The 11,238-nt window shown below is 32.7% G+C and overlaps 1 protein-coding gene across 1 annotated transcript; it reads left to right on the forward strand.

The window, feature by feature from the left end:
* Positions 1–1,059: 1,059 nt before the first annotated feature.
* On the forward strand, positions 1,060–10,874 carry LOC128200961 (uncharacterized). The gene is made up of 5 exons (XM_052896289.1): positions 1,060–1,263; positions 2,771–2,975; positions 3,995–4,228; positions 8,689–8,799; positions 10,239–10,874. The coding sequence occupies exons 1-5, from the start codon at positions 1,092–1,094 to the stop codon at positions 10,387–10,389; spliced, it is 873 nt and encodes a 290-aa protein (XP_052752249.1). The 5' UTR covers positions 1,060–1,091; the 3' UTR covers positions 10,390–10,874.
* The last annotated feature ends 364 nt before the right edge of the window (positions 10,875–11,238 follow it).

Raw genomic sequence — 11,238 nt, forward strand, 5'->3', positions numbered from 1 at the left:
CTTAAATAAATATAGCATCATTTTAGGCGTTAACTGTCCGCTGCTGGACATAAGCTTTCACCATAAGGGGAGTTTTGCTATTAATTGCCATGCATTTATTTTATACAACTTAGAATGGCAAACAAGCTAACGGCCCACCTGATGGAAAGTGGTAACCGTCGCCTATAGACATGAGCAGTACCATGGACATAGCAGAGTATACTGTTTCGCCCATGATACCCCCCATGCGTTCTCATTACTAAGGACTCAGGTGTTATTCCTCCGTACCCAGTAAATTCATTGCCATAAACCACCCTTCAAACCGAAACACAGCAATGCAAACGCAACTGCTTAATATATATATATAATATACAATAATAGTATACACGTACCATATATATATATACGTAGGGTATTGTTTATCCTAGTCAATGAATATATCCCGGTCACGTGGGGGGGGGGGGGAAGGGATTGTTAATAATAGAGATTAAGGGCCCCATTGTTAGCAGTTAGGTTGGGTAAACCTGGCCGACCTCCACGTGGTCCCCCCTGGAATCCATCGTGCTGAATTCCAAGTGTATTCATCACGATGGGCTAACTGGCCTGTCTTTTCATCGTCACCTATCATCCTTCACTGGTGCCCCGCCAGCGTATACCGATAGCGCAAGCGGGGTTACCATTCCATTATCATCCATTAAAAAAAAATCCCGGTCACGTGGACGATGTTGCGGATAAATACAAACTTAGTCACAAATATATTAATGAATTTTTAAATTTATGTTCTTAGCTTAAGATTAGAATGCAGGAAATGTCTCCACTAAATTTGCCTGCAAATGTATATATTTTATAATTTACATTCCCTAAAAAATATATTTTTACTGTACAAATAAGACTTAGTGGTATCTAATTTTATAACGACCTGTACAAATCACACAACGGTCTCTAAGCTGTTATTTGTAAATCGTGATTAACGGTTTCCTAAGCTGTGGATAAGATTATTCTATTATTAATAATCTTCAAACCGTATAATATTCTAGTTCGTTATGTTTTTAAAAAAAGTTAAAAGAGAATTTAAGTAATTCCATTTTCAAATCAATTTAAATAAGCCGTTTATGATGGTTAAATTAATAAAAAATTTATTATTGTATTTATTTTTCATTGTGTTTGAAATTGGAACAATAGATTCAGCTAATAATAGTGACGTCACACTCCATGATAACGGCGAATTATTATCGAGAAGGAAACGATTTATTGTATTCCCAGAAGGCAGTTCTCTGCAAATAGGTAAGATGGATCATTGTGTAATAAATTCCATCCTGACCATTTGGATGAGTGGCATTCGCCCACCGTGCGTTTTTTAAAGCATTTTAATTTTACATTTACACTTTGAACCAAGTCCTAGCAGTAGTATTTCCGAACCGATACGACAAATCTTTAAGATTTATTTATTGTATTATCTGTTAATTGTACACTGCCTCCCTTATAAAGCAGGCGGGCTGGCATCCGCAGTTAGACTTGGTAATGTTTTAAGAGTGACGCTGCTGTCCATACTTCGACCATTAGTTTGTAATTTTAAATTACAGATACACATCACTATATCGTCTAAATCGAACAGCAGCGCCCATCTCAAAACATCACCAAAGTCTACTATCCCCGTTTCCCACAGTTAACCATTGATGTGATGACTAGTTCTACGATGAATTATATCGTTTAGTATGCAATCTTTTGAAAGAAAACTTCGAGCTTATTCATTTTTGGACCTCATCATCAAAGACACTTTGCCAAATATAGATGTTATGAGAAATATTATATTATGAAAGTGCACAAAAATTAGGCATATGAACTGTCTCAAGAAACTGTTTTCTATTTACGCATAATTCGTTTCTCCATTTTGCTTATCTGTTATCACTAGTTACTGACACCTATATTAATATTTTTTTTAAAGCACTCAAGTAGCGTACAAGCATACGGCTCACCTGCTGGTAAGCGGTTACTGTAGCCTAATATAATATTAGTAAGAGATAACGAGATTTGATTTCGTGTATGTCGTTTGCAATGGATAAACTATAAAATTACACAACTGATTTCAAAATTTCTTTTAAAAGCAGAGAGTTTCGTTGTCAATGAGTAATATAGGCTATATATTATTCTTAAAAATTGTCGAGATTTCTACAAAAATTATTATAATGTAGTTTATCAGAGGGAGACTTTGTATATAAGTTGTTTGTGCGTCACCTCTGTCCCATTCGTGTTTCTACCGTAAAGCAGTTGTATTTGCATGACTGTTTTTCAGTTTGAAGGATGGGATATGGCAGTGAATTTACAGGGTACAGAGGAATAACACCTGAGTCCTCAGGAATGGCAACGCATGGGGGGTATCATGGGCGAAATATACTCTTTTATGTTCATGGTTCTACTCATGTCTATAAACGACGGTTACCAGTTTCTATCAGGTAAGCTGTCAGTTTGTTTGCTATTCTAAGTTGTATAAAAAAAATCTAAAGTATAAAACATTTTACTTTTAAAGCTAATATAAAATTAGTATTTTGTATTAGCTTTAACAGTAATTTTTTTCTTCTATTAGCTTTAACTAATTCCTATGCCAATGTGTTAGATTGACTGGAAGAGATCTCTTTTAAAGATAAATTCGCTTTTGCTAACTTTGTTATTAATTTGTTATTTATTTGTTTTAGTGCAATAAAGAATATACAATAGTAATTATAATTTTTCTATTTATTAGTGAAAAGCCGAGGTGGATCACTAGTGTTATATATCTGTAAAATTATTTCAGTATTCTGCCTCACATTTCCGAATATAAATGTCATGGGAGACATTATATTATGGGGGTACACAGCAGCGTTAGCGTATGAACTACCTCAAGACCCATATTCTCCATTTATGCACCATGCTGATCCATTGCATCGTAGGGTTGACACAAAGGCGATTTATTACACGAATGAAGAGGGAAGAGTTTTATACAAGAGGCCTTATAAAAGGTAAATAGTTCACACATTCGATTGCATTTAAGTAAAATTTTAACTTAGCTGTACACGCTGCCACGTGTCTAGGTCTTATACTAAGACAGTCGATGGCAAAAGTGTTAATTATCTCTTATAATCCTTAAAGATAGGTATTAAGAGTGTCAATGTATTTACTGTGATATCTACTAAGGCGCCTGGTTTATAAATGAAATATATTTAAAATAAGTATGCCTGAAACGCATTGATTATTTTGCTCTTCTGACCAGAGGGAGACTGTACGTTCGTGTTTCTACCGTGAAGCAGATGTGTCTGTATGGCTGTATTTCGGTTTGAAGAGTGGGATATAGCAATGAAATAATAGGGTATTTCTATAGCTTGTCATTCATTGTATAACATCTTAGTCCTTAGGAAAAGCGTGCATGTGTTTCGGTTTGAAAGGTGGGATATGGCGTGAATTTACTGGGTACAGAGGAATAACACCTGAGTCCTCAGGAGTGGCAACGCATGGGGGGTATCATGGGCGAAATAGTATACTCTGTTATGTCCATGGTACTGCTCATGTCTATAGGCGACGGTTACCACTTTCCATTAGGTGGGCCGTCAGCTTGTTTGCCATTCTAAGTTGTATAAAAAAAAAGCAGCGTATGAAGGGTAACATGGGCTTTACAGTATGCTCTGTTATGTCCATGGTACTGTTCATATCTATAGGCGAAGGTTATCACTATCTATCATGTGGAGCATCGGTTTGTTTGTCATTCTAAGTTGTATAAAAAAAAATTAAGTATAGCCCTTTAGATAAATAAGGTGGTGATTTATTCATTAATTCGCAATATTTTGGCAAACAAAATAATGTACTGAAAAATTGTGTCCTATATTATATATAAAATCTAATATAATATATAATTATACAAAATGATATTAAATTATAACATTGCACCAAAGAGAAATGTAATTACAAACACTTGTTTTTAACTGGAACTATGCAAATACACGACTGCTTAGTTAGAAATAATACCCGTGTGTTCTACTTACAGGAAGTTCATAGTAAATCCAGCGTTTGCGAAACGAAGCATAGACTTTGGCAGTATGAAAGCGGAGCAATTCAAAAAAGGAACTCGAGAAAATTTTAAAATAAACAGAAAACAGATGCACGCTATGAAAAACAAACGTGACTTTTTGAAAAGGGAACACATGGAAGGCCGGAGCATTGAATTTCACAGGAGCAGTCGCGGGGCTTTCTACCAAAAAATCGAGACTATGCTACAAGGGTTTGTGTATTTTTAGTTAAGAGTATTTAACAGAGGCGTCACACTGAAAGGTTAGCAACGGCTGCGTTGCATATTCGTCGAATCGCATCGAATTTATTGCGTGACAAAATTCAAAAATGTTTTTAAGCGACTCTGAAGAGTCGCTTAAAGTCGCTTTGAAGAAGAAGAAAGGTTCTTCTTTAAAGAAGAGAGATTCTAATTTTATTTGAATTTTTAACCGACTTAAAATAGGAGAATGATTTTAATTCGGTTATATTTTCTATAATTTTGTTACCTCATAACTGCGTCAGTTAAAAACCGATTTGGAAAATATTTTCCTATCTCTAAAGATATGCTTTCAGATTGGTCCCAAAGAAATTTTATCAAAATCGGTTCACTAGTTCAGTTTTTAAATCAAAATAACTAGATTTGTCATAAATAAAGTCGGTTTTTTTTGGGATACGATTGTATCTCAAAAAATTTAATCCCCCATTAAAGCCATATCCCACATTAAAGATTTTTAATTCGTTGACTGTTGTTAGTGGTTCATATGCTAATGGAAAATGATAAACGGCCAATCTAAATATCTTTTTTTATGCAACTTAGAATGGCAAATAAGCTGACGGCCCACCTGTTGCAAAGAGGTAACCGTCGCCTATAGATATGAGCAGTATCATGGACATTCCTGAGAACTCAGGTGTTATTCCTTTGTACCCTGCAAATTCACTACCATATTGCACCATTCAAACCGAAACACAGCCATGCAAACACAACTGCTTCACGGTAGAAACACGAATGCGACAGAGGTGTCCAAGCAAACGACTTTTGTACAAAGTTTACATCTGGTAATGCTGATGAGAAATGAATAAACGGCCATTTTCCATCAGCATTACCATTAGGTGTTTAACCTAAATTAGCTTAAAAGATTCAATATATTTCTGAGTGATCAATTTTAAAAATTTTCTAGCTCACTAAAACGTGAATTATTCGAACAAGCTAATACTCGTGTAGTAAGTACCTGCTACTGAAATATTCAAATTCATTCCGTAAATTGTTTTTGAAGTTTTACAAATATTTTTCCAAGTTTCCGAATCAGGTTTTTAAAAATTTTATTATAGTCATACTTAATTAATATTGTAGTGCTACTTTTGAGCCGACTTTAAAAACAGGAGGTTGACAATTCGGTTGTATTTTTTTGGCGATTTGGAAAATTCTTTTTTTTTTATTAGAAAGAATTTATACTTGTAGATTGGCCCCATATAAATTTTGTCAAGATTGGTTCGGCCGTTTGATTTTTATATCAATGTAATTGATTTTGCATTATTGATGTCGGACTTTTAGTATAACACAATTTTTTTATACCACTGAGGTGGAAAACAAGCATTCGGCCCACCTAATGGTAAGTGGTTACCGTAGCCTATGAACGCCTGCATTACCAGGGGTATTACGCGCACATTGCCGACCCTGAAGAAATCTTTTTACTACTTTTTCGAAGAGGTAGGTAATAGGTGAGGATTATTTGGTTTATCGTGATAAGTTATTCAGGAATAAACCATTTTAATTTCTATAGGTACCATGTGGCATTTTAATTATCAGATTATGTATTGATAGGAACAAGCACTTTGGTTAAGTAAGGGGGTTACTGTACTTATACAACTGTATCGTTACATCTATCAATTGTCTTGTTTACTCCCTATATTGTATGATACAATTAAAGTGTACTCATTAATTCATTATTACCGTTTGTCATTAGAAGTACAAAATCCATTTATGCTTTCAAACGACAAGTGAAAGATTATCTTTTCTCTATCTGATTGTTTCTTCATTTAAAAAATTGGCATTCTTTATTTATGTATTTATATAATTATTTTAAATTATTAATATATATCCTAGTATTAGGTACATATTTAACATATAATTTTGTTTGATTAATATGTATATGTATATGTATGCATATGTATGTATATGTATATATATATATAATATAATATATACTTTTAATTTACAAAAGATACTTTTTTAATTATACATCACTATCATACCTACTTGTACAACAAATAGTCCATTACCTTAAGGTTGTCTTGAAAAGATTGCTCTCAGCAATAAGACCGCCTTACTGTACTTATACAATTGTATCGTTGTGTTTGTAAATTGCCTTGCTTATTTCCTATATTGTATAAAGCAAATAAAGTATACTCATTTATTCATTAATTCACTCTCATTGCTTAAAATAAACAAAATTTAGTGCACTCGACAACACTTGGCTGAGTTGATAAACATTTTTGCTGGTGTTTTAAGTAAATGAAACCAATCGATCTCTATTTTTTTTTAATTACTGTAATTACACTGCTCGTTTAAAAGTTTGATGTTTATGTAATATTGAAACTACGAGAAATATCTATATTTTGAAGTGACATTTTCGAGCAAGCTCCAATCATCTAAGGCTCGATTACTGTTTAAACTCGAGTTTACTTAATCCATAGAAAATTGTAATCTATCGATTACAATTTCTTTTAGAATTTCAATAAAACTCCGACGATTTAGTTAATCTTAGATTAACTTTTTTATTTATATATCAACAATTTAAATAATGGTCTTAAAATTTAGATATCATATTGAATTTTTTATTTATTTATTTATTTCTCTCACAAAAAGACAACATAATAAAATTTACAGCTATATAGGTTACAATTTAAAAACAATCTTTTTGAGAGACTGGTGTCGGTACTAGGATTACCCGTCTTACAGATCACCAGGCTCACAAACTCAAGGACATCTATTTTACTTGATCTATAAAGATAAGAGTATACAAGTTAATAAATGAAATGAGGAAAATTTTATAGTCTACGTGTATGTACTAGTATGGGTGAGAGGACAAGCGAAAGGTGAGCAAGTGCGTGTAAGTAGGTGCATGGATGCGTACGTGTGTGAGTATGTGTGTATGAGTGCGTGTGCGTGTGTGTGTGAATGAATGAATATTGTATTTATTTCTTTTATATCTTCTTTAATTTGCATTATTAAATTTGATAAACTGCATTTTAAACAATTGTTTCGACTTGACTTATCCGACACATATACACGCACAAACATGTATGTAAATATAATTATGTATATCGCTTCTTCGTTGGTAGTTTTCGTACGCTTGTAGCGTTGACCTTATACAGTTGATTTCTTTATATTAGGACATGATATCATAGATTACATGATTTTAAATAAAAAAAGAACAGGAAAAAATTTGATTTTTTCCGGAAATTATTTCCACTGGTTTTCAGTTCAAAATAATGGTCTGAATTTGCTATTTCAGTTTTCGCCAACCTTTCCCTTACACCATGCATATATACACGTGTGTGCATGTATGTGTATATATAACAATAAATATTGATTATATGTCAGCAACCAGACTGTTAAATCATTTAAACAAACTGATTTTAGCATTTCGCTATTTAACTTTAGTTAAGTGTTGAACCGCAATTGATATTACGGCCCCTAATAACACCAAATTAAATAAACTCCAATCGTATTTCGCTCAAGTTTGAAGTGTTTATTATTTAATTTGTAAACTTGGCAGCAACAGCAAGAAGTGCATATTGAAATGCTTTGCCTTATTGGACTGAGTCAACACTGTCCCCAGGGCTTTTTATCGCAAGGAAATACTAATATTAATAAATTAGGACTTCAAATTACACAAATTTAAACGCCACGATATATTTCCATACTTAATTAGGGGATGGATTCTTTTTTTAAAAGATTTCCTTTTAAATCGATTCGTATCGAGTGTTTCTTCTCTAGTGTTTGTATTTTTTAAATATAAATTTATATTCAATTATTGAAATTAAATGGGCATTATAATAATCGATATTTTATCAGTTTATTTAAAGTTTTTTTTTTTTATAACTATATCAAAATACCAATTGTCCACTGCTGAACATAGGCCTTCTATATAAGGGGAGTTTTGTCAGTAGCTGATACGCTTGGTGGGCGGCTATTTAGTTCCCTTAGTTCTCTCTTATGACACTCATGTGAATGTAGAGTTTGTTCTTGATATTCAGATCGAAATTGTGGTTCTATATAAAAAAAATATGTTGCATTTTTATCATCATCATTATCATCATTTCAGCCATTATCTGTCCACTGCTGGACATAGGCCTCCCCCATAGAGTATATTTCCCTTACAAAAGTTTAAATTTCAATCATCTTATATTTTATTCGTAGACTTGACGAAATGATAAGTAGTGTAAATTAAAAATGCTATGTTCTATTGGATGAAGTTAACACTATTCCCAAAGCTGTTTTTTGTATGATATAATATGACATGATGCCACATGCCTTACATGATGAAAACTTGAACTCAAATTTTATTGCATTTTCTTTACTTAAGTTTTAGTTGTCCAATATTTATAAAAATTACAATATGTTATAACATTTACAATATTTTATATTATTTGTAATAAATTATAATATTTACAATATTTTATTTCTAGCCTTGGCAGAAACGGTAAGGAGTGCATGTTGAAAACGCTATGTCTTATTGGACAGAGTGACCACCATCCCCAGGGATCGCTGCTACAAGAGATACTAAGAGCTGTGTTTACGTAAGATATATTTTATTTTATTCGTCACTAACAGATATTTTAAACATTTTAACCACAAAATGTGAATTTTTCAATTAGGCGGCTTTTTTAGTGTGTATAATAATAACAAATATATTTTTGATGGGTAATAATAGAATTGCCAACCCGTCTGTCAAGCGTGGCATTTGCTGGTAAAACTCCTCTTATGTATTATGTCCAGCAGTGGACAGTTAACGGCTGAAATAATAATAGAATTGTAATCCCATCTGTGCTTTTATTTATACAACTTAGAATGACAAACAAACTGACGGCCCACCTGATGGAAAGTGGTAACCGTCGCACATAAACATGAGCAGTACCATGGACATAACAGAGTATACTGTTTCGCCCATGATACCCCCCATGCGTTGCCATTCCTGAGGACTCAGGTATTATTCCTCTATACCTAGTAAATTCACGCCATATCCCACCCTTCAAACCGAAACACAGCCATGCAAACACAAATGCTTCACGGTTGAAACACGAATGGAACAGAGGTACCCAAGCAATCGACTTTTGTACAAAGTCTCCCTCTGGTTCGACAAGAGTTAAATTGTGATGATATTCAGGGGGCACTGAGATAACTATAAGTTAGATATCAGACAAGAGTGTAATTTTTATAATTAATACTAAATATTAGTATAGGCAAGACTATTAAGTTTTTTTTTTATAACTAAAGAAGTCTTTCGTGAGACTATCAGTATTCATGAGCCGACAAACCTGTTATAAAAAGAATCATAAAAACCAGTTCAGAATTGACGTAAATATCATATAACGTAGACACAAAAACCGTTGAATTGAGAACTCCTTTGAAGTCTCATAACAATGCGTGCAGATAACGAACTAAGTTTAGAAAACAAAAGTGAAGGGTTATGTTGGGAAGTTGGTTATGGGTGGGAGGAGTTTGTGTATGGGATACATGTCGAGTAACGAGGCAGAATAGGGTTAAAATAATAATAGTCGCTTGTTGCTTATCGATTTTAATCAACAATTTTTGTGTCAGTTTGTTATTATTACGTTGTATGTGCCTATACATAGTATACATATATATAGGTCTACTTCTAGTTTTCTTACATATATGGTACACACACATGTACACAAACACACACACATACACATACACATACACACACGCACATGCGTACGCATTAATGCACATATGCATTAACACACATATATACACATATATGAACGCACAGACGCACGCTTGCACGCAAACACACATGCGCGCGCATGCACGCACGCACGCACATATACACACACGAACGTACATTTACTTTATTAATGTTTCATTATTGCTTTATTTTACGTCTTTACTTTTCAGATATGAATTATTATTATTTTCCTTATCTTTGTATTAACGTTATTTTTATTTTATATATTGTACTATTGTATTATATTATACATTTTTTATTTAATAGATTTCCAAAATCGCATAATGAGGATGAGGTATACAGCGAATATGACGCGGCCGTAACTTCAACAGAACCCTGTGAGAAATTATATCCAGAATGCGAAGAAGCCTCTGAAGAATTCGACCAACAAACACATAAATATTCGAGTGTTATTTAAAAAGAGATATCTGAAATAAATTTTTAATACAAATTTCTCGAGAAATATAATAAGAGACAGGATTTTATTCTTGAAAAAGTTCTGTTACTTTTCACGAGGGATTAATAATATAAATATTTCTTGCATTCTTGCGTTTATATTACAAAAGTAAGAAGCTCTTCAAAATATGAGATTCTTGATTCTGTTTTGTTTATTCGCAATCTACGGTAACTGTATTTATTTCAAAAGAATTACTACTATATATTAATAATTGTGATAGCGAGCACTTGGTAGTAGGTACTTCGTATATAAATGGATATTATTAGAAAATACTTTGTACTTTTCCACAAAAATGTTTTATTATAAATACCTGATCAGTGTCACCTTTGAGGGCATCTTCGAAGGATAACCTAATATAAAAATTAACTTAAAAAAATGCACTAAACGGTAAAACTGATTGATCTTCTGCGAAAGTCCTCGTTATCACTGCACCATGATTCATTGTGAATTTTTTGAACAGAAGTGTAATATATTGGACTGTAAGTGTCAAAATTGTTAACGTTCAAGAAATAATTATAATATTAATATATTATTATAAATTATGTTTTAATAATAAAACCAGTAGATATTATTTATTATTTAATTCGTATTTTTTCTTTCACCAAAATCTTTTCAATACCTTAGTCTTATAAATTTATTAACAAATTATATACACATATGAACACACCCTAACAATTTTCCTTTTTTGTTTTCCAAGTAACTACGCAATCGAAGCACGAATATAACCGTAAATACATTGACACTCAGCATGTTAATTGGTGTTTCATTTAGGTGCCCAAGACGGGATGACGTTGGGGCAGTACGTATCAT

The sequence above is a fragment of the Galleria mellonella genome, unplaced genomic scaffold (assembly GCF_026898425.1).
Source record: "Galleria mellonella isolate WM207_F2 unplaced genomic scaffold, CSIRO_AGI_GalMel_v1 utg32, whole genome shotgun sequence".
Classification (NCBI taxonomy): Eukaryota; Metazoa; Arthropoda; class Insecta; order Lepidoptera; family Pyralidae; genus Galleria; species Galleria mellonella.